Source organism: Lethenteron reissneri, chromosome 23, assembly GCF_015708825.2.
Source record: "Lethenteron reissneri isolate LAM-NWPU_2019-01 chromosome 23, ASM1570882v1, whole genome shotgun sequence".
Lineage (NCBI taxonomy): Eukaryota > Metazoa > Chordata > Hyperoartia > Petromyzontiformes > Petromyzontidae > Lethenteron > Lethenteron reissneri.
This window is the reverse complement of record NC_083801.1, coordinates 19640258-19666754: the sequence shown is the minus strand read 5'-3', so window position 1 is coordinate 19666754 and position 26497 is coordinate 19640258. Positions and strand designations below refer to the sequence as shown.

Here is a 26497-nt window from a genome sequence, read left to right as displayed (position 1 = left end):
CATACAGCTTACACTTGTGTATATTTACACCACCAGTTTGCCACTGCCACTGCTGCGATGTTACTTCTCCCTGTTTGCTGTCAGGGGGAGCCCGGCGTTCCTGGGCGTCTCGGCCTGCCAGGCTCTCCAGGACGTTCCATTGTTGGCCCCAAGGTAAGGAAGCAGCCGTGACGCTTGGGCACTCAGCACCCACAGTTTGAGAACAGCGTGTAGCCATTGCAAACCACGTGATCAGTTGACTTGAGTCGCCTTTGAAAAAAATAGCTTCTTCGCTCGATGCACCTTGCGTGAAAGAAACTGACGAAGGCAACCGAACACGAGTACGTTTACAGTGTTGGAGCTTACATCCACCACTTGGTGATGTACTAACATAAATTCATAATCAACGTGTTGGGTTAAATGTGTCGTAACCGTCCACCACCCGACACAGGCCAATCAGTAAAAAAGTGTCACGTTGACAAAAGACAAATAGTTCACTGCTTTAGCCCACAGGTGTGTTGAAGCGTGAAACCACAACATTTACAATTTGAGTACGACGTTTCGCTGGTAATTGCATCCAGCATCATCGGGCAATTCGCCAGAATCTTGACTTAAAGCTTTCGTGACTGCTGGAATTCATATTCTTTGGGTCTTTCGGTAAAGTCACGTAGATAGATTTTATTTTTATTATTTTATTGTCATTATTATGTTTTCTATCTACGTGACTTTACCGAAAGATCCAAAGAAGATGTATAAACATCAACCTCAAAATTAATTTGTAAAACATAACCATCTGATGCTGAGTCAAGCCCTGTGCCACGACAACACTTGGCCAAATTTTTTGTAATAATGTGTGTTGGTCTAAAAAACAACTCTGTTTATTATTGTTAATAGTATCTGTGACAATCTAAAATGCATGCTAGTTACTGTGTGAGCCTTGCCACAGTGGGGAGATGTTAAATACCTCGCCTGGTATGTAGGAGGTCGTGGGTTCGATCCTGACCCTGACACCTGGATATATGGAGTTTGCATATTCTCCCCATGGTTGTGTGTATTCTTCTCCGGGTCCTCCAATTTTTTCCCTCCACATTTAGAAACATGCATTCGGAGTATTTGGCTCCTATGAATTTCCACACGATGAGCCACTTCATTGAGCTATCATTCGTGGCCAGGTTGTTTCTGGAAAACGAGCTATATAGCTCAGTGGGCCTTACCTGGTAAAAAAAGAAATAGTTTATAGTTAGTTTAGTCTATGTGTCTGTCTCATCTGCATGAAGAAATTCAGACCAAGGATGAAATGTGTATCACCATGTGTCGGGGAGCTGCCCTCCAGATCTGTGCTCGTGTGAACGCGTGTGTGGCTCTGACACGTGCTCCTCACCCCCACGATGGATGCAGGGCGAGCACGGGCCTCCTGGGCCTGCTGGCTTTGTTGGAGAACCCGGCATGGGTCTGCCCGGACCAAAGGTAACCCTCGGGTTCAAACAAACTTGCACTTTGTTTAATATTGCATCAGAAGGGTTTCAGCGATGCACTGAGGATTTTTTTGAGTTTTTTTTGTCAAAAGATATTTTGTTATGTTCATGCCCGACTGCACTTTGCTTTTCGTTATGTTTGCCAGGGCGATCGTGGCTTGCCAGGTGCCCCTGGCCCTCTGGGATCCAAAGGAGAAGGCTATCCTGGGCCAGCGGTATGAACTGACGCAACGCCCCACACCGCTTGACATTGATGGCTTTTGTGGCGCAGGCATTGAGGCTAGGGGGGATACCTTCACTTGTCTTAGCCAATATCCACGTCAGCAAGAATGACAGCATCTGCAAGACTCTGTATTATGATAAAGCGCTATAACGAATCGGCGTTCTACGGGGTCACGGCTAAGCAAAGTTCTGCCTGCCTTGCTATCGAGATATATTCGCCGATATAATCAATACCAATCATATTAGAGATAATGACTCGATTTTCCCTTGAAATTTTAAAATACTTTGCTAAATACCGTCCATCTTCCCCTCCTCCCCTCCCATAAACACAAGCTCCCACAACCCCCCCCCCCCCCCCACGGAAGACCCCCTCAGTCAGGGTAGGCATCGAGAACTCTGTCCCCATACCTAGACAATACCCCCCCCCCCGCCTCCCCCTCGGTCCTTCCGTCTCCCTCCCCAGAAACCATCGACGCGTTGCATGGGGCTTGTGCGCTCACCATAATCAATTTCAAACCACAATCAAAACATTTGTTTGATTGCCTTGCTAACGTAGATTGTGTGCTGTTGCAGGGTCAACCAGGCTTGCCAGGGCCTCAGGGAGAGCTGGGACCAGAAGGCGTGGGGTTGCCCGGTCCCAAGGTATGAGACCTTACACACACGCACGCACACGCACGCACACACGCACACACACACACGCACACACATGCACACACACACACACACTTACTTACTTTTATAAGCAGGGAACCGCTGAATGATGAATAATGAAGATATATTTTATAAGAGTAATTCACGGGTGGGATTTTGGATTTACATAAATGTATAGGCATCACTTGGCCTGCGTATTTTGTTTCAGGCTCGTGTGGTGATGATGATCATAAATGATGTGTTATATATTTTAAATGTAGCAATTTCAAAACGCCATTGGGTTTTTTTACAATGTGTGTAAATGTTTTACCATCACCATGGTCATTAATAATGGTTTCATATTCTAATTTAAATCCTGTCATGGAGTTCTGAACTGATTCTCTTCTTCTGATCCCTTCTTCCTCGGTAAAAAAAAAGAGTAACATGTTAAATGTGGTGTTTGTAGGGTGACCTTGGCTCCAGAGGATTACCAGGCCCTCCAGGACTCACAGGTGAAGGACTTCCAGGGCCAAAGGTAATCCAATTGTAGTTGCTCAGTCGACTCCCAATGGTCCCTTTGAAATCTTGACTTTCCAGGTTTTTTTTACAAATAATAACTGCAAATATTCTGTTTTATGCATTGTAAAATTGGATCTGAAAAATTTCCTGTCGATATATTTTGATGTATGCTCTTTGGGCATCTGTCATGTGGGCCTGTTCAGAACACAAACAACAACTGATTTGTAATCCAAGGAATGGAACATCGGTGCAAAACTATGAATTTATTTCATGGATTTCAGTGCCTTTCTGACCACTTAAAAAAATCAATTAGCCCCTGCTGTTGACTCAAAAATGTATGCTCAAATTATGGTATTTAGTAAACCTCTGTGTGTTTATCACATAATTAAAAGCCGCACCAACTCATTTATTGACACAGATTTTAGCAATTGACTTCGGAATTAAAAATAAAGTACATTGTTAACATCATGCACCGGGTCACCATGCCTCGAATCCAGTAAACCACCTTCCAGGTGAGTACAATAATGAATACAAATTTACAACAATCTGAACGAAAGCAGTGCTTTACAGTAATGAAATGCACAGAGCTCGGAGGAAGGTGACTGGCAGTAAAAGCTGACAAACCAGCAGCTGTCAGTAGGGAAGATTTTTATAATCAATTTGGCACTTCTGAGAGCCTGCCCAATAAAAATGTTTCGTTGGGGGGTTAGGGGTTAGTTTTACAAATTACATTATCTTCATATATTGCTTTGTTTTAACGAATATTCAACTTGTCATGCCATCGATCAAACGGAAACCCGTGTGTATTAAGCTTTAACCTACATCCAGAGCAGAATCTACATTTTTAAGAACTCTCAGCGATTATTATTCTCATTTGTCACGATGGCTTGGCTCGAGCGACGTGTGTGCACCTGTGTCTCGTGTGGACAGGGCTCCGTTGGACGTCAGGGGCCTTCTGGCCCACCAGGACCTCAAGGGGAGGGCATCCAGGGACCCAAGGTGACGATGACATTGCCCATTGCACGGACACAACATCTCATTATGCACAAGCTGATGTTCAGTGCGCTGTTGCCCGAACATATGTCATCCACGGTAAATGTGTACCCGCGTGAAATTAAAGTGCACTGCTGTTTGTATTATAAATGTGCAGATTTTTTAATGTGTTTTGTTACATAGGATATTTACAAGCTGAGTAGCTTGATACTCTCTTTAGGTGTATTGTTTAAAACGCAGAGCATGATTCTATCTACAGGAGATGCGTATTATTATTTTTGGCAAGAAACATTTTTACTTCGGACAATTCACTTCCGGCTGTTTGATGGCGGGAAGGATTTAATGATTCTTCCTTTCATAATCGCACGTGCTGCTATTCCACTGTTGTTATTACATCAACTCTTACAACAGTTCACGTTTATCCTCACACAATGTTACGCGAAATCCAAAAAATATGTATCCCGCCATGGGAAGCCCATGCGTAACGAGAGAATGTTTATTTATTTTTTGCGAAGGGAGAGCAAGGATTTCAAGGGATGGTGGGACCCAGAGGACCTGCGGGAGAAGGCCTCACAGGGCCCAAGGTTAGTGTGACGTTGCTCAACACTCGACTTGCCACCTCTGAGATACAACAAACTGAGACGCATCATGGAAAGTCTCATCTTCAAATGTACCTCCTTTTGTTATTGCGCGTGCCATCATACGTATGGAGAACATTTTCAGTTTCCTTATTTTCAACCCTTTCAGCAAATTTACAAACACCGACAATATGTGCTAAATGCACAACTATTACATCACTATTGCTCAGGATAGAGTAAACTCTTTCATAGTATCCCAGTGATCTGTTTTAATTTTTTTTTGTGTTGTGGAGCATCAAACGGAATACACAGAGAATTAAGCATTTGGCCTTGCATCTGTATGTTTTCATTTACATGTAAGTGAAATGTGTGAGTTTACATATGGAAACTTGTGAAAGAATCAGCACATTCTAATTGATACAAAGAGATCTGATTTAACCCATTGATCTGAACATCTTGTGCCATTGCCCGCTTGTGCTTGCAGGTTTTCGTGCTCCATTTCAATTAGAATTCCCGTAACCTCATCTTACTGTATTCTGGTAATGAAGTTGTATGTTTAAATGGCGAGTCTCTAGCAAAGATACTTGCCTGAAATTAACACATTTTCCATATACAGTATTATTTTATAACACCTTTCCTTATAGTTGTCAACGTTATAGCCTTTTCAGCCGCATAGGCGGGTAAATAAAAAAAATGCAGTGGCAATTATTTGCAATTAGTAAGTACGCATTGTATTTCAGACTCCTCTACTCTGCTGTAATAAAATTAAGTGGTGACAATCTAGTGCTCGGCTTACATCCAGGTCGCTAAAACCCGGGCACTAAGCTAAATGTTTGGAAACCATAATCCCCTTTCCTAGCATTAAGACGAGGTAATGCAAGCATCAGGAATGAGAAGCAAAAAGCTGGCATGCTTGCTTTGTTTTTTAGTTCTTTATCCACGCTGAGTATTGCTGGCCTTCAGATGAAAACACGAGTACAGTAGAGTTTTTTTAATATTTATACGTGGTATTTTCTGAAAGCAGCGGAGCAGTGGTTGCTAATTGCCTTGTGGCAATTATCAGTGGCAAGTGATATGTGAACTGCCCCTGGGCTCACCCTCCCCCCTCCACTTCACCAACCCACACTGACCAGCATGGTAAAGTATGGTCAACCAAAGCCCCTATGACCGGCACGTGAATTGGCAAAGGACTGACAATCATTACTCCATTTACTCAATCATACTCCGTATACATCAAATGTTGAGTGTGTGAAATGGTTGGTGGTGCCTTACAATAAGTAATCGCTGCCTATGTGTGTGGGGGTTGGGGGGTCTGCACGATGATGGATGTCATGATTCTGTCCTTGCCGCTGTTAGGGTGACCGTGGGCTGCCAGGAGAGAGGGGCAGAAAGGGAGACAGAGGCGATCAGGGCGACACGGGGCCGAGCGGAGACCCGGTAGGTCATGGCAACTCTATCTACCAAGATAAACGAACACTCCAAAACGTGGGGCAAAATGTCCCTTTAAAATTATACCCTTTTCCCCATTACAATTCTACAGTAATTGGTGCAAAAATTGCAAGAATGGACCATTAAAAAGATCTAGACTGACAAAATGTTTTCATTATGTTGCTATAACTTAGCATAGGAAGCCAGTGTGTGTGTGTTATTGTGCTCACAAGAATGAACGGAGCGCAGGTGGTGCATTGGCCAGTCATCAACCCACGGCACCTGGTTCTGTCCCGTGACCTGCCACCGGACGTTCGACACTTCACGTGGTCTTAACGTGCACTTGGCCTGGCACAGGCGCCGTGGTGACGTCACCGCCACTTAAGTGGAGAATGGCGGTTGTTGTTGTGCAGGGCCGTCTGCCTCATTGCCAACTCAGACAGCCTTGTGACTCGAGTGATTTCATGCCATTAGCCAGGGCACCGCACTCAAATGTCAACGACGCATTGTTCACTGACAAAAAACACAAGTACACAGGTGAACCCTTTGCTCTTGACATTTTCCATACATGTCCACTTTATAATGTGCATGTTAATATTGCCATGTTTGCCGCTCTGCTTGTTGCATACTCAGGTTCCTTTGATTTAAAAATATAGATTTATTTTATGGTTTTAAACAACGTCGTGTAATTTGGTTTAATGTTGTGTACAAATGAGCATCTGGTGAAACCTTCACTTTATTTGACACGCGCATCAAGTCAAACCCTCGCCGAGGTCAAATTAAGCAAACGTGAGTGTGTGTAGCCAAACGCGAGTATGTAGCCAGCACTGTGGAGCTTGTGATCTAAACGCTGCCAGATGCCGGCACCAATGACCGCCCATCGTCGCTTTGAACAGCAAGCCAGCACCACAAATGCATCTCTGCAACGGTGGGGAGGGGATTAGAATAGCGTGGATTTCGCACACAATCGCACGCTGCGACCGAGACAAAAACACCGGTGAGAAACGATTGCATCTGTTCTGCACGGTACGATGACAATGCAGAGGAGGATGAAGTCTCTAAGTCGTCGCTGTCTCTTGTTTGATATCGTGGCAGGGTCGAGCTGGGTCAAAGGGCGAGGCGGGACTCACGGTCAGTGGATGCCTTCCCACACTCGCACGCATGTCCTCGGCAAAAGGTCTACTTTATGCGGCACTGTAACATCATGTTGTCTCATGACCCTGGATTAATACTTTGGCTGTTTTTTGTTGTTATAGAGGGAAGATGTTATTAAACTGATCAAGGAGGTCTGTGGTATGTAAAATCACCCATGATTACTTTGTTTTGATGCTACATAAAACCAAAATACTGGAAATTGTCTATATCATCATCATCATCTGTGGTCTATACAGTATACTGCTGGATGAAGGCTTCCCCATGCTAATGGCATCCTTCAAGGTTCTGTGATGACATGATTAATCTCTCTCCTGAACATGAGCTGATCTTACCAATCCAAATCTGCGATGGAAGTCCTCCTGGGCACGTTCTGTCTTTGAGCTGGCATGCTGTTTCCATCCCGTATGTTAGCCATCATGCCTCCTAGCGTTGTACCATGGCCAAGCCGACTTAACTTCACAGTCTCTTATTTGCATTTCTTCTCGGATCCAAGTGTTTATCTTTTAGTTGATCAGTTTCATCCCTAACATGCATCTCTCCACGCTTCTTTGCTTTTCAACAATTTTTCAATGACTGTCAGTGTCAATATTTCGGATTAATATGTCATTGCACATAAAATGCATGGATTGAAAACGTTCGTCTGTAAGCACATTGGCATGTTGCCAATCGGTATCAAATTACATTTTCCAAAAGTGCTCCAACCTGCTTTAGTTCACCACTATGTAACCATTTTGATCCCAATCATCATCGTTTAATGGTTGCTCACAAATGATATAAAAATACATTTAAACGCGTGAATATTTTTTTTCCGAGTGCCTTGTCGAGGGCCTAGGCGCGCCGGTCATCCCTCTTCCGCTGTGCACCAGGGTGCGGCAGGAAGTGCAAAGAGAGGCCCATGGAGCTGGTCTTCGTGATCGACAGCTCCGAAAGCGTGGGCCCCGACAACTTCGAGATCATCAAAGAGTTCGTCAACGCGCTCGTCGATAAACTCACGGTCGGCCGCAACGCCACGCGCGTGGGCATGGTGCTCTACAGCCTGGAGGTGCGGCTGGAGTTCAGCCTCACCCGCCACGTCACCCACCACGACCTGCGGCAGGCCGTCCACCGCATGCCGTACCTGGGCGAGGGCACGCACACGGGCACCGCCATCCGCAAGGCGGTGCAGGAGGGCTTCCAGGGCTCGCGGCCCGGCGTCCAGAAGTTCGCCATCGTCATCACGGACGGGCAGACGGACAAGCGCGAGGCCGTCAAGCTGGACATGGCCGTGCGGGAGGCGCACGCCGCTAACATCGAGATGTTCGCCATCGGCATCGTCAACATGACGGACCCCACGCAGGCGGACTTCATCCGCGAGCTCAACCTCATCGCCACGGACCCCGACGACGAGCACGTCTACCTCATCGATGACTTCAACACGTTGTCCGGTGAGCGTCTGATCCGGTGGTGTGGGCCTCTCGGCGCTTCCTGCCCCCCCCACCCTCCACTTTTATGCTAAAGGCACAAAATGAGTCCTGGTCTGTTTTGTTGCACACCTTCTCAATGACCTGCGAGCGAGAAGGTTGAGCATCACTCCTTTGCAGCGAATACTTTTCCCCTTTAATTGTACTTTTAAATCGCTCTGAATTAATGAAATTCGCTGGTGTCTGCTTGCTTCTTGCCTTACCCTCATTATATACTGCCATTAATCATTCACGTAAAAAAATAATCTTTTCACATGTACACTGAGCTTTTATGTGTTTTTTAATGCCATTAAATTTACAGAATTATATGTTTAACACGTAGCAGGCTTTCGCAACCAATATTATTTATAATAAAGTTTTTTTGGGTTAGTATTGTGGTTAATGCAGACATGATTCATTGTAAAAGGTTTCAGTTTGGTGTTTTAACACCTTAACACCTGTTTTGTTGCCAGAAAAAAGGACAAAACCTAATCTCATATTTTGGTACTGGCAAAGGAGGTCCCATGATATAAATGTGTGGTTAACCCACCACCATCTGACACAGCCAACCAGTAAGGGTTTGTCACGTAAACAAAACGTGCAAATGTTTCACTACTCCAGGCCCACCGGTGTATTGGAGGGTAAATCTACAACATTTGCAATTTGGGTACTGTCACGTTTCGCTAGCAATTACATGCAGCATCATCTGGCGATTTTGCCACTGACATATGTATAACATGTCAGTTTAAGTGCCCGTGTACATGTGTGTAACTGGCCGTTGCGTCGGTGTAGAACATGTGGAGGCTGCTGTAAGCTACTTCGGTGTTTTTTTTTCCCCCAACTTAACAATGATAAAAATTCGTATTTTGCAAGCGCATCTCAAGGTGCCATAGAAATTCACGAGGAAAAAGGAGGTATAGAAAGTACGCTACCAATATATACTGAATGCAAGCCATAATGTGATTATTGTGATACAGTTGTGTGCGTAATGTAATTTATTAATCTCTATTATTGACTTCTCATTGTTTAATCAACAGCGCAAAGTGGAGCAAACAAAGCAGATTTATTTTCCGCAAAGCTCGCTGGAATGTGGCGTGAGTTGAGGGGCACGTGTGTTGATTCTTGGCAGTGCTGGAGTCCAAGTTGGTGAGCCAGTTCTGTGAAGATGAGGGATTGGTCTTTGCCAGCACGGCCCTCAACACCATCCTCAACGGTGGCATTCCAGCAAACGTGCCGGTACGCGGATAAGGAATACATTTCAAACTATCCGAAGATGTCATATATCATCGTTATGAATGTCAGTAGATGACACTCGGGAAAATGGGCTGTTGAAGTATTGAGATAAAAAACTTGGTTTCGTGCCATTCCCTCATACGCAGTCGTGGATGACACACATACTTGGATATTCATTAAGGCGAATCGCGAAATGTCTGAATAAGGACACTCCTGAAAATGCATCTTCAGACCTCGTTGTGCATTTCTCTGGTGAGTAGAGACAATATTATTATTGTCACGCAAAAAAAATGTGATCAGAAAATAGTGAGCGGACTTTGCTATGGTAATAAAAAACATGAATTGATGATCCAATATGACCAATCCTATATTACATGGTCGTGTTGCTATTAATGATCTGATCCGTATTTAAACCTGGCCAATTGTTCAAAGGCTTAACCAAACTCGGAGTTCCAAAAACCAGCGTGAAAAGGACTCTTTGTAAATATCCAAATCCTTTTTGTCGCCCCGACAACTATCCGCCCGCTTTCCACGGATCATTTTGGCAATGGACTACTCCTGAAGACAAACGCGCGTCGCAAAGCGTCACGCAATCCCATGCACGTGCGTTCATCTCACCCCCCTTCCACCACCTCCCCTCGTTCTCTCCCTCCGAAGCAACCGCCGCGTCGCGGGCAGCCGGCCGTTCGCGTCCAGCCGCCGCAGCAGCCGCAGCGGCCGCCACAGCAGCCGCAGCCGGAGCCGGAGGAGGCGGAGGAGGAGGAGGAGCAGGAGGAGAAGGTGCGGGAGAAGGACGAGGGCGACTACGACTACGGGGAGGAGGACTACAAGGAGGGCGCGGTGCACGGGCGCCCAGGCGGCGGGCGGCAGCCCTCGCCGGGGCCTCGCGTCCCCGAGGGCGCCGGCGTCCCCTCGAGGGAGAATAACGTCATCGTCGTCGTGCCGGGCCCATCCTCCTCGTCATCGTCCTCATCGCCCGGCTCCTCCACCGTCTTGTCGAGCAAGGAGAACGAGCTCCTGCTGGGTCAGTAGCCGCGTCACGCTTCTGGAACACGCGCCACACCTTTATCCCTTCTCGTCGTGAGCTGGGTTTAGTCGCCTGAGCGAACGCCAACGCCATTCGGAGGAAGGGAGAGGGCGATGGGGGCAGGAGGCGTGCGTGACACGTCGGATTTGTGAATGAAAAATGAATGCAGGTGGTGAACGTTGCACGTGAGGATTTCCATCATTTGCTCAGGCCCACCCCCCAAGAAGGAGCACCACCTCTCGCGCAGTCGGTCATGCCAGCGAAGCGAAAACCGAAATGCTCCTCTTTAGAAAATAGTTAATTTCATAACCGTTGTCAATTTCTAACCTGACGAAGGCATCCCCACGCAGTGTAGGGGTGGTCACGTGGGTTATCTCACTCGACCACACCACGCTGATCAGTGCAAGTTGAAAGTGACAAGTGCAGAACAACAGTCCATTGTTCTGCGCTGCGCTCGGCTGCCCCAAGTGCCCACAACAGCTGTTTTGTGCATGTTGGTCACTCATTCAAGCACTATCCAGGCTCAAGCCCGCTGAATTTCTGTGCTCTGACAGGATCAGACACATTCCAGGTGATTTTGGCAAGAGTCGCTGAATACATAGACTGTGAATATATATAAAATGAAACACATACACAATACGTTTTAAGTCGAGATTGAAAACCAATTTCTCGAGAACTGCTTTTTGCGTTTAATTTGTTGTCCTTCCCCCCCCCCGCACCTCCGATTAGCACGATTGGTGACGTACGGCGTGAAATAAGTTCAACATACTGTGCAAACATACAAGTACAAGCATACGCATTGCACAACCGAGCCGTAACCTGCCTGTCGCGTCTGTGATGTGCACGCGGCGGTCTCGCTGACAGACGGCCGCTGCGGAGAGCCTCTGGACCAAGGCTCGTGCCGCAACTACATCATCAAGTGGTACTACGACCGGCAGGCCAATGCCTGCGCGCAGTTCTGGTACGGAGGATGCGATGGGAACAGGAACCGCTTCGACTCGGAGAACCTCTGCAAGAAGACCTGCGTCTTCCTGAGAACAGGTGTGAGAGCGTGAGGGCCCATTGCGGCGTCATCGTCGTCGTCATCATCGTCGTTATGGTCATCGTCGTCATCTTTATCATTATCGTTGTCATCGTCGTCTTTATCATCGTCGTTATCGTCGTCGTCATCATTGTCGTCTTTATCGTAGTCATTGTCGTCATCGTCGTCATCGTTATCGTCGTTTTCGTCTTCATTGTCGTCGTCGTCTTCGTTGTCATCATCATCGTCGTTATCATCATCTTCATCGTCGTCTTCATCGTCGTCTTCATCGTCGTCTTCATCGTCGTCTTCATCGTCGTCTTCATCGTCGTTGTCACCACGTCCACTGTTTGCACCGAGCACCGCCGAGATGGGCAATGTCCATCGTTGGTTTTTGGTGCTTGGACACGAGTGGTCGTGACCGATTTAAATGACGTGTTTTTTCCCGAGGCCAAGCTTTGTGGACATGGGCTTTTTTAAAAGAGTTAATTAAAAAACAACGATTGCAGAGAATGATCATGGCCAAAAGTGTTAGGTTAACTTTAAAAATAAAAGTGTTTATTCATTCACCTTCACCCAAGAAGACTGCACAATGCATAGACTAGATTCATTGAACATACAACCCATTGATTATTTAACAAATGTGGGTAATTCTTACTCCAGATTAAAATGCATACAGCTTCTCTGAGCCTGTAACATTCTTAAGAATCTCAATATTTAATGAAAGTGCCAAAGGCACAGCGAATAATCAATATGGAAAGGACAGAAGCACATAAAATAAATCTCAATAGCAAATTAGAGAAAACCAAACTTACACAATTTTCAGACACACAGCAACCATTTTTCACGTGCAGAAACCAGGCGGTTGATTTGGGCAAACTTTGTGAACACAGAGTCTATTAAGGATGCCGCACCCGATTCCTCTGCACCTTTATAATGGGATAAAACACCTTTTCTCCTGTGCTAATAACAAATGTTCTTTCGTGTTAACAATAGGCGGTTCACTCGCACGCTTACAGAGTTGCTAATTCTGCTCTCTCTCCCGCTGCCCTGTGCCCTGACCCCATAACACAGAAGCCATCGAGGGCTGAATCAACTTTCTGAAGAAGAAGAAGAAAGCTGGAGCTGATGAAACTGTTTCAACTTGGCCGAGAGGAATGCTGCTGTGAGATGACATCTCGGCCACTGTAACTCACCGTGTCGATGGTGCTAAAGGTTATTTAAAATATGATGCTGTGCACAGGCAATTAGATATCCCGCTGTACTAAAGAGAGATCGCATTGCCAGTTGTACATCTCCGGCTGTCATTGGTTTGGTTAGTCATTAACACTGGAGGCTTTAGAATTATACTCAGTGGTGTTCTATTATTGAAATGGGTTCTCACGTATAATCAGGATATAGTTCTTGTGCTGTTCGTATCATTTGCCGAACTCTACACAGGCCGCTTATCGTGACTGGCTGGTTGTAAGATAATGTTGCAAGGCATCCGACTGCGATCGATATATACCTGCCGCGCTTAACAAAACGTCGCCTTTATTGGCGACGTTGCTATTATGTAAATAATAAAGTGCCACGTCTGATTTCTTGGAGCCTTGTCATTGCTCCTTCACGCGGCATGCACGGTTAATTATAATCCGACAGAGCGTACAGATACTGGACACCAGACCCGCTGTTGCCTGGCAGGCGTGGGATACGCACGCTGCGGGTGAGAATCAATTGGTGAAACCATCGATGTGTTGTAGATAATCAGATAAGTGGGACCACTGTTCGCAAGAAATGCTCCGGAAAAATGGCTTGTTACTGTGCTGCTTTTCATCAGTAGCGTTCGCAGGTGATGACAGTATTGTGCATTGCTTTCAGATGTCCTTAAATCCCCTTCATATTGGCACAGCGATATGTTTGCTCTATGGCTACACATACAAGAATGCTGCATGCCACTATTTTAATCAAATGTGTTTTTGGTGTTATATGCACGAGTATTAAACTTTCTAAGATTGAGAGATGAGTTGCTTGCCAGTGAGAGGTTGTGCTGAAGGGTGAGGTGATTGAGCGGTTGTATCGCGGTTAGCGCTGCGCTGCACCATGAACCCGACGACCCGAATTCGATTCCCGCTCACGGCCACCAACACCAGTGACCATTATCTGAACCGGTCCTGGGCCTCCCCTAGGTCGACTCAGCCTCAAATTAGTGCCTAGTGCGGTGTGTAAAAACATCGCCGCTGGGAAGACAAAGGCGGCTGGGCGTGGTGTTGGCCACCCACCCTCGAGTGTGCCGTGCAAGGCTTCATAGGTGCTCGCTAACAGCACTTGCCCCAACAGTCTGTTAAGGCTATACGGGGGATCTTTGCCTTAAATGATTAAAATGCTTCTCCCCTTACCGTTTGGTGCTTTACTTGAGAGCAAGCAGTATTTCAGCTGCTTGTGATCAGTCACATGTAACAGTTCTTGGTCTCGTGCCTTGTTATAAATGAACCAATTATAATACAACACTGATGTTGGAATTACTTTTGTTTTATTACAGCATCATAACTTGTAAAAATTAAAGGTATCATTTTTAATTATTGTGATGCTTGAATATTCTTCTAAGGCTCTATTTTCTTTCTCTTTTTTAATGATCACTTTTTGGCATGCATTAACCGTGATAGACCACACTATCGTTGCATCACAGGATTCACTTGATGAAAATAAGCAATAACAATGAGCCGTACTCAAGATGTGAATGTGCTAGTTGACCTCTCGTCGCATCTTAACCCCAGATTTCATGTCAGTATGCGCCTTACTGTCTGCTGATGTACGACCTACAAAGATGTTTTTTTTTACTTCCAAATGAAAATAAGCTTATCCATAAAAAAACTAGGACATATCAAACGAATAAGAATATCTCACAGTACCGGAAGAGGGAAAGAACTGGATGCAAATGCATTATCCTCGGTGGAATATTTTCATGCAAGTGACAAAAATCGGGACTTTTACGTTAGCTGGGCGAAGACTAACAGATTTCCTGGGACAATTCCAGCAAAACGAGGTTATCTAGGGAAATTCTAGATTTGAAGCTTTCGTGACTGCAAGGATTCATATTCTTAGGTTTTTTCGGTGAAGTCACGTAGGTAAAAAATAAAAATTAATGAAAGTAAAATAAAATAAAAATCACGACTTGTGTTGCCTCCGAAACGTCGTGATTTTTATTTTATTTTACATTCATTAATTTTAATGTTTTACCTACGTGACTTTACCGAAAAAAACTAAGAATATCTAGGGAAAACCACGACAGGAGGTAAGCCTATTCATCAGCCGGTACTGCTGACAATCCTTAGTTTAAAATTGCACAGAACTGCACTTCATCCGGCCTACATTTCTCGAGTTTTACGAGTTGATGTCACCGGTGACTGCATTTTCGAGATCTAAAGTGTACACTGTACAGGGGATGAGTGACGTGTGGTGAACCCTTGTGTAGAGGGCATGAGAGAGCTCTATGTAGTGTCAGGAAGAGAAGCCTATTACAACGGGTTCTAGAAAGTCGTTTGAGGCATCAACTTCCAAAGGACATTCTCTGAATCTGAGTTTCAGAAATATTCATGACCAATGCATTTGTGCTCTTGGGATATCATTTTGATTAGATCGAAATGTATAATCACTGATGGATTATTCATTGGTCAGAATTCAGAGGGTCTAAGTTGTGAGTTTTTACATCTTGAAAAAATGTGTTTGGCCAATTCTGACATCAGGCAGTCGCATAAAAAACTGAGTTTAAGGTATTGGCTATTAATCGATGTTTACTTAAATATAAATAGGCATTATAATTTTCTTTTAAATTCTAATATTAACAGGGCTTACAGACAATTTAACGGAATATAATATTACATCCTGTAACAAGTATTATAGTGCAATGCAATTGTATGTCATTGGGTGTATTTTTATGAAGTATTTTTTTTAACATACAGTTGTGCTACTACGTGCAGCGTGATTTTCCTTAACATAAAAAATACGACATCATGATATGAACCATGATGTAGTAATTCTTGTGCCCGCAAATTCACATCATTTTCCGGTACGTTTTGCTGTAAGAAAGATATGGCACTATAATCAGAATCAATGGTACATAGACAGATACCAATGCCTCTACAGAATGTTTGGGCAAGTGCTGTTAGCGAGCACCTATGAAGGCCGGCACGGCACACGAGGGGGGTAGGTGGCCAACTCCACGCCCGGCCGCCTTTGTCTCCTTAGTGGCGGTGTTTACACCACACAAGGTACTTATTTGAGGCTGATTCGACCTAGGGGAGGCCCAGTACCCTTTCAGATAATGGTCACCGGTGTTGGCCGTGAGCAGGAATTGAACTGGTGTAGCCGGGTTCGCAGCGCAGCGCGCTAACCGCTGCACTACCGCTCCCCCCACACACAAGCTGCTAGAGAGCACCTATTAAGGTCACCACTACATACCCGTGTACTCGTGTAGGGTGTGGCGAGCAGCCAATCTCAGCCGCTTTCCCCTCTCCGGGGATGATTGTGACACCCCTGGCAAGGTATACTTTTTTTAGTCCACCACAGCAGATGCCCGAGCTCGGCTTAAGATTACACTTGCCGATGACATTGTTACATTTTCATGATTTGAAACTCTGGTTGTTTGGATTGTAATGTGGCATGCAAGCCGTTCATACACCCAACGCTGCCCTTACACATGAGAGCAGGTAAAAACGTGCGTTTTAAATTGTTGTTGTAACACTCAAGTCTGGCTTGATCATGCGTGAACTTTCAGTCCATCTCACTTGCATGCCAACTTAATGATGAATTCGCTTGAGGTTGATGTTAATTACGAGAACGGTACCGTGCGGCTTGACTAGAGGCCAGTATTTTTCCAGCGAGCTGGTTTACATGAAGCTCACAGCTACGTATCTTCACGCATTGTCAGTCACTGGAAAAGTGTGCTTGTACGCTTTAAGCACAAAAAAAAATCATCATTAGCACCATTGTGGAGAAAATAAGTAACAATAAATAAGCGGATAATTACATATTCTTAGGTTTTTTCGGTAAAGTCACGTAGGTAAAAAACAAAGGCTCATTCCTAACAGCGTGCTTCAGCCGCACCGAACCTCACAAAAATAATATTCAGGGTCTACCTTGGCTCCTCCCACCCTCAACCAGTATATATATACAAGGACTGTTTTCTTGGAATTTCTCTCACTTGATACAGCTATCGTGCTGTGACGGTTCCACCTGAAGACGGAAGCTTGTGTTGCCTCCGAAACGTCGTGATTTTTATTTTATTTTTATTCTACTTTTATTAATTAAAAAATTTTACCTGCGCGACTTTACCGAAAAAACCTAATAATATGAATCCTTGCAGTCACGAAAGCTTCCAATCTAGGATAATTACATCTTGAAATATCTGTCACTCCACGTAAAAATATATGTATTTTTACACATCAACATCATCCACGAGGCCTGGAAGAGCATAATTTCTGCAAGATTGTTTCAAAATAAGCAAACTCTGCACCGGTTTGGACATACACAGTGTCTCATCAGCAGGACATATCTTGACGTAAGCCACACAATTTTATTAATCCGCAAAAAAATTACGTGTGGATTACAGGGAACGCACAGCACAGGATTAGTGGCTAAATTAATCTGCGATAAATGTGCGGATTATGAGGTTACAATTTTTTAAGGAACAAAATGGCACAAATATTTTATATGTGTCCACATCAAAGTATGTTTTGGTACGAAACGACTCACATCAGTCACCGATTAATTTAAAAACAAATTGATAAATCACTAAAAAAAGGTTCGTATCCACATTTTCACGAATAATCCATGAACTACAGGGAATCCCAATTACTGGAACGCGTATTTTCAGATTTCTGCTGTGATTGCAAATGTTAAAACACTTCAAAACCTCAAAGCCGTTCGACACTCGGCTCTACGTTGTACATTGCTTTGTATTTGCATGCATTCTCGTGACTTATTCAAGTTTCCATTGAGCCGGTTTACATTTCATGAAAACTCTTATTTGGCCCAAAATGTTTGGCATATTCATGCGGCATACATTTGTATGCCCCAATGTGTACGTAATCACGTGTCGATCAGTCCCTTCTCACTTGTGGCCACGACCCCAGTATGTATCGATATCGCACATTTACCTTGTTAGTCTCAAGCAAAGGGCTCCTAAAGAAAACTTAAATAAACGCTCCTCTGTCATACGTATATTCAAGCGAGAAAAAAACATTAACTTCAATGCATATAGTTACAAGCATTAATACTTGTTACTGTGTTTTTTTGGATGTTCAGTTTGTTGTCATTCTGCCCCGCACCTGGGATTAGAGCAGTTGGCTACGTACGGTGCAAAAGAAGTTCAACGTACATCCGTACACAGATATGGTGGTGAGTGCATACCATGCCTATCTCTAAGTGAGCAGTGCAGACAAGCTGGGGGCCATAACACAGAACAAGTTCACTGAAGCAGAAACTCGATAATTCCTCCCGTACAGTACTGTAGTTATTGCAAGGGTAAGTGCTGTTGTGTTTTTGGATACCAAATGAATGCCACTGAGCATACAGACATGTTTATTAAAAATATAATTTGCACTTTGAAACATATCGTAAAAAAAATCCCTCTAAGCTTTGTATTTATATTTCAAAAACACTTGCTACTTTCATGTACTTTCAGACATCAGAACACGTCCAGGCAAATGCGGATTCAGCTGGAATGAAAGCAGTTGGTTCCCACCTGAGAATATTACACAGTAATTATAATTGTGCAATCATTCTTTGTCAAAGAGATCATCTTTTCCGATTGAAGTTCAATTGAGGCCACTACACCTGCGTTCATTCTAGATTTGAAGTTTTCGTGACTGCAAGGATCCATACTCTTTGGTTCTTTCGGTAAAGTCACGTAGGTTAAGAAAAAAAATAGAAATAAAAAAGTAAAAGAAATGCCGGGGCTAAGGAGTTTACACTTATATAAACTCCTTAGCCCGGCTTTTCTCCCATTTAGTAAAACATTTCTAGCTGTGATTTTCACACTTGTTGCAATCGAAACGTCGTGATTTAATTTACTTTCATTTTTTTATTTCTATTTTTTTTTACCTACGTGACTCTACCCAAAAAACCAAACAGTATACGCCTGCGTTGTCCTAGATCTGATTTAGAGTTTCATCAAAAGGGAAGGAACAGGTTTGTTGCTGGCCATAAACAACCCCAACTCCCGTTGACTGTGTGAAATCGCACATCGGAAGGGACATGCTCAGAAGGAGAATAATAATTCCACTCTCGTATTTTTAGTACCGTATTTGAAAATCGTTCTTGAAGAATTTGGCAAACGCGTTGGGTTCTGTGCATATGATTACAACTTGGCAATTTCCTGAATGTTAAATAGACGCATTTGTTATAAAAAAAACACACACCATGGTTTATATTGTATATACTAATTATATGACCAACAAAGAGCTCTGCGTATTAACGAGGTAACAATAGAATGCACACGTGGTGCTTCTTTTTGGAACTATGGTTGTCCTCTTTTCAAATTCTTTGGGTCTTTCGGTAAAGTCACGTAGATAGGTTCAAAGAAAATAACAAAAAACTACGACGTTTCGATCGCAACACAAGCGGTCGTCATCAGGGGATGAACCTATCTACGTGACTTTACCGAAAGACCCAAAGAATATGAATACCTGCAGTCACGAAAGCTTTAAGTCAAGATCTGTTTTTCAAAGTTGAGTCCTGCACACAACTTCATTTCACTCAAAGGACGCTATCAGGGAACTACATTACAGTACTGTGCCAAGTATAAAAGCAGACGCTTTTTTCGTGAGAATGTCATGTTTTATACCAACGTTCAATAACTGGCACCGAAATATTATATACATTTCATTACCGCATTGGGCAGGATAAAATTATTCCAGGTTAAAATCCCCATGTTTTCCGTAAATTAAAAAAAATACGAATACAAATATCCATGTAGCAAGTACTGTACTGCATATAGAACACTTTATAACAATGTTAAAATGATTAACCAATTAAACAGTGGCATCATTCTGCTCTGTAATTGCATCCGTGTTTAATTAGCTTTATGGAGCAGTTGAAGCTGTACCTTTGCTGTGCGGGTATTTATTGCTAATAACCGCCAGCATTACAGTTTACTGCTCAAGCCCCGGGCCTCCCAGTACCTCTCTCTCTCTGTGAGACCAAAGAATCAGATTTCAGCGTTTAAAGAGCTGCCCAGTTTGTCAGCTATATGGACGACTGTCTTATTGATGTATGGTTGCCCCCCCCCCCGCCCCTTTCTCTCACGGTTGATAAAGGTCACCACGTTGTTTCGCCAGAATTGCTTTGTGCTGCGTTCTTTTACCGTGGCTTTGCACTGTTATCCTCTCCCATACAATTTGTCAAGCGGTCATATTGGTGGGGGGGGTTTTTAATGATTTAATTGCTGCCGTCTGCACGTGAAACATCGATAATTGCCAGCAAGTAACTTAATTTCTTGAACCGTTTGCTAACAATTAATGCAACCACGTAATTAAAAGGTTGGGCATATTAGTGCAAAAAATGTGTACCAGCTGCACACGTGGAGGTGGGTTGTGGCGTTGTGAGGGAGCGGTAGGGAGAGTAGAGAGAATGTGGCTTGGAGTGGTGCGAATGGTGGGAAGCATTTTTGGAGTCTTGGTATTTGTGCTTGAAAGTGAACCTAAAACCACCATTCATTAATGTACTTTACTAAAAAAGAGACATATTCTTGGTCCTTTTGGTAAAGTCACGTAGAAGGGAAATAATAAAATAATAAAAAGAAAACATAATAAAATAACATTATTATTTTAATAAAACATAATAAAATAAAAATCTATATTTTATTATGTTTTATTTTTATTATTTTATTATTTCCCTTCTACGTAACTTTACCGAAAGAACCAAGAAGATGAATCCCTGCAGTCACGAAAGCTTTAAATCGAAATTTAAAAAAGACAATGAGCATGTTTGTGGAGAATGCAACAACCTAGATAATCTAACAATTAAGGTGTATTTGAAATGTCGAATACAATACGTCTCCTTTGTATATCTATATTAAACAAATATTTACATAACCTATCGGGGGGGGGGGGGGTCACGACCTTCTGGGAGTGCACAATTTCATCAGCATTGCTTCAGGACAAGCATGCTTGAACAGGTCTCGACGTACGGTGTCTCATCGGCAGAGTTGTTGATCAGGTCTGAAGCAGTTGTACCAATAAGGCTTCGCTGTTGTGATCTGTTTGGGTGTGTGCGCGTGTAGCTGACCTGAAATACGATCTATCCCCATCGCTCTTCCACTCTGAATGGCGAGGCGCGCAGGGGCGAAATCCATGGTCTATTTAATGATTGATCCGACTTCAAGTGCACAAACGTAACGAGTCTTGGTTTACCAACCCTGCCACGTGACACCTGCCACCTGCATTACTTTGAATAAGGCAGCGTTTATGTATCCATTTGTTTAGCTACAGAATAATTATAATAGACAGTAACGTGAACTGCAAGGGAATGAAAACCATTATAAACTTTGACTCGTGGAAATTGACTGTAAACCATAACGTCGCTCTAATATAAGCATTGTTCATTACAACGACGTTAACCTAATCCGTTTAAACAACACACCTGCAGTTCGTATTAAATTAAATGCAGCGGCATGGTCCAGTCCTATGGGCCTCATTATTTATTTACGCGCCAGTCTGACACTCACCTTACAGCCACGATTCTCATCAGTAGGTGTCTCTATCGAGTTACTCCTGGGAATGTTGACCAAGGCCTCGCAAAGTTTCAATTCCCCCCCCCCCCCACACATACACACACTATGCACCGGATACACGAGATGCATTCAGAACGTATCGTGGGCAAAATCCTCAAAGAAAAAATACTTTAAGCGCGACCACGTGAAAGGTGCATTGCCGTACGAGATCCACAAGTTTACACACGTTGCTGCAAGCAGCTTTCAGTGTTTTGATCGTGGATTACGAGTGGAAATTAAACATTAACATGCAATAGGAAGCACAAGTGTGTGCTTGACATGGATTTTCCGAACATCTGTTTTAATTGCCTTGCGTGAATATGCCCGTTAGTGTCGGGAGCTTTAAGTACATCTCTGATGACAATGAAACGTGTAAATGAACTCTCATTTCACACCATTGTTTTACTCACTTTTGCCAGTGAAAAGTTTTGCCACGGTTAACAGAACTTTGAGATGGACTGCAATTAAAGATTGTTTCCACAACACGTCATCCTAGAGGTTGTTGATAATGTAAAGAACAAAGCAGCACCATTACCAGCATGTGGGTTTACTCTACATCAGTTTCATTTGCAATGCTTTTCATTTAAAAATAGTCATAGATTGTTGAAACGTATATGACTACAACTCCGTCTGTACGGTCCATACGTGCGTATCTTTCCACCCATCTGTTGTGTTTATACAACAAGAATCGCTTTCACATTGTGGCTGGATTGGGGGGAGGCTTTGGGGGTGGAGAAGAGAGGGGCATGGGCACGAGAGGGCTGCAAGGGTGGAGGTGACAGGAGGGTGTTGGTTTTTGGTAGTATGGGAAGCTGAGTGGAGGGCCTTGTAGGAAGCCGCCGTTGGGGAGGGGTGAGGATGTGATGTACAAAAAAACGTTCCATCTAAGTTTGCGTATTTCAAACTGATGTTACAGCTCGTATTAAAAGAGCATGAGAAACGTGAAGTTAAAGACAGCGAGAGAGCAAGAGACGGGGAAGGGAGTGGAGGAAAATTGCCAGTAGATATTTTAGCTGGAAACCACAAAAGGGTTTGACACAAAGTGATGTTGTGAACGAGTCGCCCCATGGGAGGGCTCTCGCCCAGCAATCCGATCTCCAGGCAGCAGCGCTGGCCCTGAATTCAAATGAACAGGTGCACCCAGAGGCACCGGCTAAGGGAGGGATGATGGGATTTACATGTTATGCCAACAGCAAGAGCCAGGAGAAGTAATTTATAATTCACATTTTGCACATAAGTCATCTCTGTGCAAACAGCGCGCTGTGCCCCGCTGCGGTGTTTGTGTCCTCGGGTTGCGAGCTGGAGTCGATCGCTTGGAGGTTCCCGGTTCGTGGCGCGTCCACGGGATGCTATAGTTCCCGAGAGCACAACACTTGGAATGTATCCCATTTACTGTACATCCCAGCGTGTCTGTGACCCTGTTCCATACCTCATTGTTCCACAGGGGACCGGGGGAGCCCTACCCTACCCCTAATAGGGGTAAGATAACCACTGCCGATAACAAAGCCCTCCCTTGAGAACACACTTAAATAGATAAGCCACTTTCAAAAAATGCATTCATACCGGTGCAAATATGCGGCGGAGAACATCCCAACATTCAGTTTTAGTTCTATCCGCTGCTGGATCAGGAATGCCTGAATTTGGTGCCTCTTTCTTGCATTATAAAAAAATATTTTGAAAATTCATTTTGAACGGGAACTTAAGGAATATGTTTTGTTTAATTACAAGATGTAATTAAACAGTTTTGAGAATTAGATCAACCAGGAGGGTTTAAAACTCTGTCTTTAGTTGCATGTCCTAGAACACAAATACATTAATTCACTATACGTGTTGAATCTGTTCAAATAGAAAACAAAAACTGCATGTGAATAGACACTTTCTTTCAACACACCGTGATCAAACCCTTTGCTAAACCATCCGGTAACCTTTTTACAAACACATTTGAGCATATATCTTCGTATTGTTCCCTGTTTTTGTTACTTAAATTCAAGCATTATTACCGCTAGCAATAATGCAGTAGTACGCTTATACCACGTACAGCTCATCGTATATTTTCACACGCGTTGTAATGTTATTTTATTTTCCACCGACCTTGTGTTTTTCATTCCAAGAGCACACAGCATAATGCTTGTGGTTTGCAGTCAACAGGTTTCACCACATTTTGGCATCACCTCTTAAGCAGGGATCCTGCTGTGTTGTTTTCATCAGAGGAGTTTCGACAATGACTCTGTGTGTGTATCCACAACATTTCCTGTGATCAAACTTCCATTTAGTGGCTCTCAGAATTCCAGAGTCCACATCACAAACGTCATTTGCACTGCACGACAACAAATGTCATTTACTTGTTCGGTGAACATTTAACGTGTCCTTTTCTTGAATGTTGTGTTTTCAGCGATGTTTATTTTAGAGCTGTTTTTGTGTCGACTGTACGATGAGCCAGGTTTTTGTAAAGGATGAAAATTATATTTTAATCGATAATGTATGAGGTTGTTTATTCCTTCTTTTGAATGAATGGTGGTGTGGGCTGAAAGGTATTGCAGTGGTTAGTGTGATTACCTCTTAAGTTTTAGGTTTCACTGGCCTCTAAAAGTAATATCATCTCCGGCTCATGTTCAAATATACCAGGAGCAGCGTCGGACAATTTTCACGGAAGCAACATGTCTCCTGACATTGTTCACAAGGGGTAGGCCATTACATCCTGCTATTAGAGTGAATTCAGTGAATTATCCACTTTCTACCAAATTACGTGTTGCCCCTCACCCCAAACGTTTTTTTTTTAAGAGTGATGACGTGGGTGCCGATCTCGGCAGCATGGTTATGATCCACTCGGAGAAAAACTTCCCCAAGACAATGCCCGTGACATGGGTGGCAATAACGGTGATTTAACCAGCGTTCTGAAAACAATAAGATCTGAAAATGTGATGTCGTTACTCGGCACAGGATTTAAAATGCTGGTCATAAACCGGGCCAGGCTTTGCAATCAGTCCACCCATGATCCCCAGCAAGCCTCTTTGCAGATTTCAGTTTTACACGTGAAAGCGCTTAAAAAAAAGAAGGCCTGATTCAATGCTCTTGCTTGAGGCAATGATTAGAAGTCACCACTGCTGCTCATAATGCACGACAGAGTGTCATTTGTGTATTCCTTCGTCGACACTGTCAACCCAATTTAAATCGCACACAGACACGCACGCGCAACTGTAGATGATTCTTTTTGCCTTACCCTGTTATTGTTGCAAGATTAACTGGCATGTTTTTTTGTTAATCTCGTGAATGTTTAGCCGTTTTGACAAGTCATGCAAACACCATATTATAAAGTTAAAATATATATAAATCACAGGAATACGGAATTGTACATAATACTGTACCAGTGAATACTGTGCCCGAGTCTACAATACTTTTGCACAGTTTGTGTTTCTAAAGGTTGAACAGCTGCAGATAATTGATGCTGCAGTAGCTTTTGTCCCAAGCGCGGTTGTGTTAATCACACGCCACTCCGCATCGAGTGATGGGTGACTTGAGAATACGTTGGGCCAAGTTGTAATCTTTGTCTAAATCTTACCGCCTTCAAAATCTTTGGAGGGATTTTGATAGGCCACAGCTCATTTGGAAAGCTCTTTGCGTTGAGATGAGCTTTGTAAATTTGTGTAAATTTGATGCAGATTTTTTTTATCCTAAAAAAAAACAAATGCTTCATTTCGCTACAAAGTGAACATTTGTCATTTTGTTCAAAAGCACTGAACTGGAGTTGTTGCCTAATGACATTTCAATTTTGTAAGGATCATGTTGTATTTTTTTATACAACCATTTCTTGGTTGAAAGTTATTCTTGGGACAATGTCCTCAAATCTTTGCAAAAAACCGCATAGCGTTAGCTTTCTTTGTCGTGCACTGATGCACATTGCTCCCATCAAACCGTGGGCGTCAGAGAGCAACCAGATTGGGGAATAGTGCCACTTTAGCTGGCTTAAATGTGAAAGTCTCCTAATTGCATTTATATTCAGTTGCTCTGATCTGCCTCAGATAATCAGTTTCCCTCCTAAATTGCCCCTCTCGATGCAGCAGTGCAGACTCCTGACTCGCACAATCCCGGCAAACGAGGCCATTGCATTCCTTGTGTGAAAGGCACTGTGCCGCGTGTTTTAACAAGCAATGATAACAAGCTCCACTTGCATCAGATTCACTGCTCCGTGCTCAAAGACTATGAACGGCAGTGGTCATGATAAATAAATTAAAAGCCTGCAGTTTGTAATTTCGTAAATTACCAGCCACTGTAACAATGATGTTGTTTTAAAGTTGGAGTTAGTCATTCAGGTTTTGGTGCTTATTTTATCTTCAATGTCTTAATCTGTTTCTTTTTTATGGGAAATGTCAAGAAAACATGAAAGTGTCGGGGGCTCACAATTGGCACCCATTGGTGCTGGTGGGGCGGAATGTGGGCAGACTTGCAAGCCTCTGGTATTGTTCCCAGCCTAGCAGAGGCGTCTGGAGCCCTCTCGCCTGGAGCTGTGCCTTGTGTTGATCTCCATGGGAATGGAGCTCGGTATGACAGGCATTGTCACTGAATGACTGCACACATAGGTAATCCAAGCATGCACACTGCACTGACAGCCCTGGTCCCATACAGCTGAAGTCATTGATGTATGTGTAAACACGATATTTATAAGGAATTATCAATACAGTCGTTAGGGCAACAAGCATATTTTCTTTCATATTTTTGTATGGGGGAAAAAATTGTGAGTTTCACAGCTGTATTTACTTTGTGTGTGTGTGTGTACATTCCTCTTGGAATACTTTTCAGGGATAGATGCCTGTGTGTCAAGCTCGGTTTGTGTGTTATATTTATATGTTTATAGATGCACATTTTAAATTTTACAGCCTTTTGTCAATTCACTACTGGACGAAGTCCTCCCGATGCATTATGTGTGTATGTTGAACTTCTTTCGCACCGTACGTAGCCAACCGTGCTAATCGGAAGTGCAGGGGAAGGACAACAAACTAAACACACACAAAACAAACTAAACACTCACCATAGATATTAGCCGTGGTTG

The 26497-nt window shown here is 43.6% G+C and overlaps 1 protein-coding gene across 2 annotated transcripts in view; it reads left to right on the top strand.

Annotated features, from left to right (window-relative positions):
- The window catches only part of LOC133346164 (collagen alpha-1(XXVIII) chain-like), a 54702-nt gene extending 40445 nt beyond the window's left edge, over positions 1 to 14257 (top strand). For both annotated transcript variants that reach the window (XM_061557620.1, XM_061557619.1), the window contains exons 22-36: positions 85 to 153; positions 1378 to 1446; positions 1601 to 1669; positions 2250 to 2318; positions 2773 to 2841; positions 3756 to 3824; positions 4334 to 4402; positions 5753 to 5833; positions 6920 to 6955; positions 7081 to 7117; positions 7846 to 8403; positions 9548 to 9654; positions 10309 to 10675; positions 11543 to 11719; positions 12774 to 14257. In XM_061557620.1, coding sequence (XP_061413604.1) covers positions 85 to 153; positions 1378 to 1446; positions 1601 to 1669; positions 2250 to 2318; positions 2773 to 2841; positions 3756 to 3824; positions 4334 to 4402; positions 5753 to 5833; positions 6920 to 6955; positions 7081 to 7117; positions 7846 to 8403; positions 9548 to 9654; positions 10309 to 10675; positions 11543 to 11719; positions 12774 to 12790 — 1863 coding nt within the window. In that variant the 3' untranslated portion in view covers positions 12791 to 14257. The remainder of the gene's footprint in view (positions 1 to 84; positions 154 to 1377; positions 1447 to 1600; positions 1670 to 2249; positions 2319 to 2772; positions 2842 to 3755; positions 3825 to 4333; positions 4403 to 5752; positions 5834 to 6919; positions 6956 to 7080; positions 7118 to 7845; positions 8404 to 9547; positions 9655 to 10308; positions 10676 to 11542; positions 11720 to 12773) is intronic.
- Positions 14258 to 26497: the final 12240 nt, after the last annotated feature.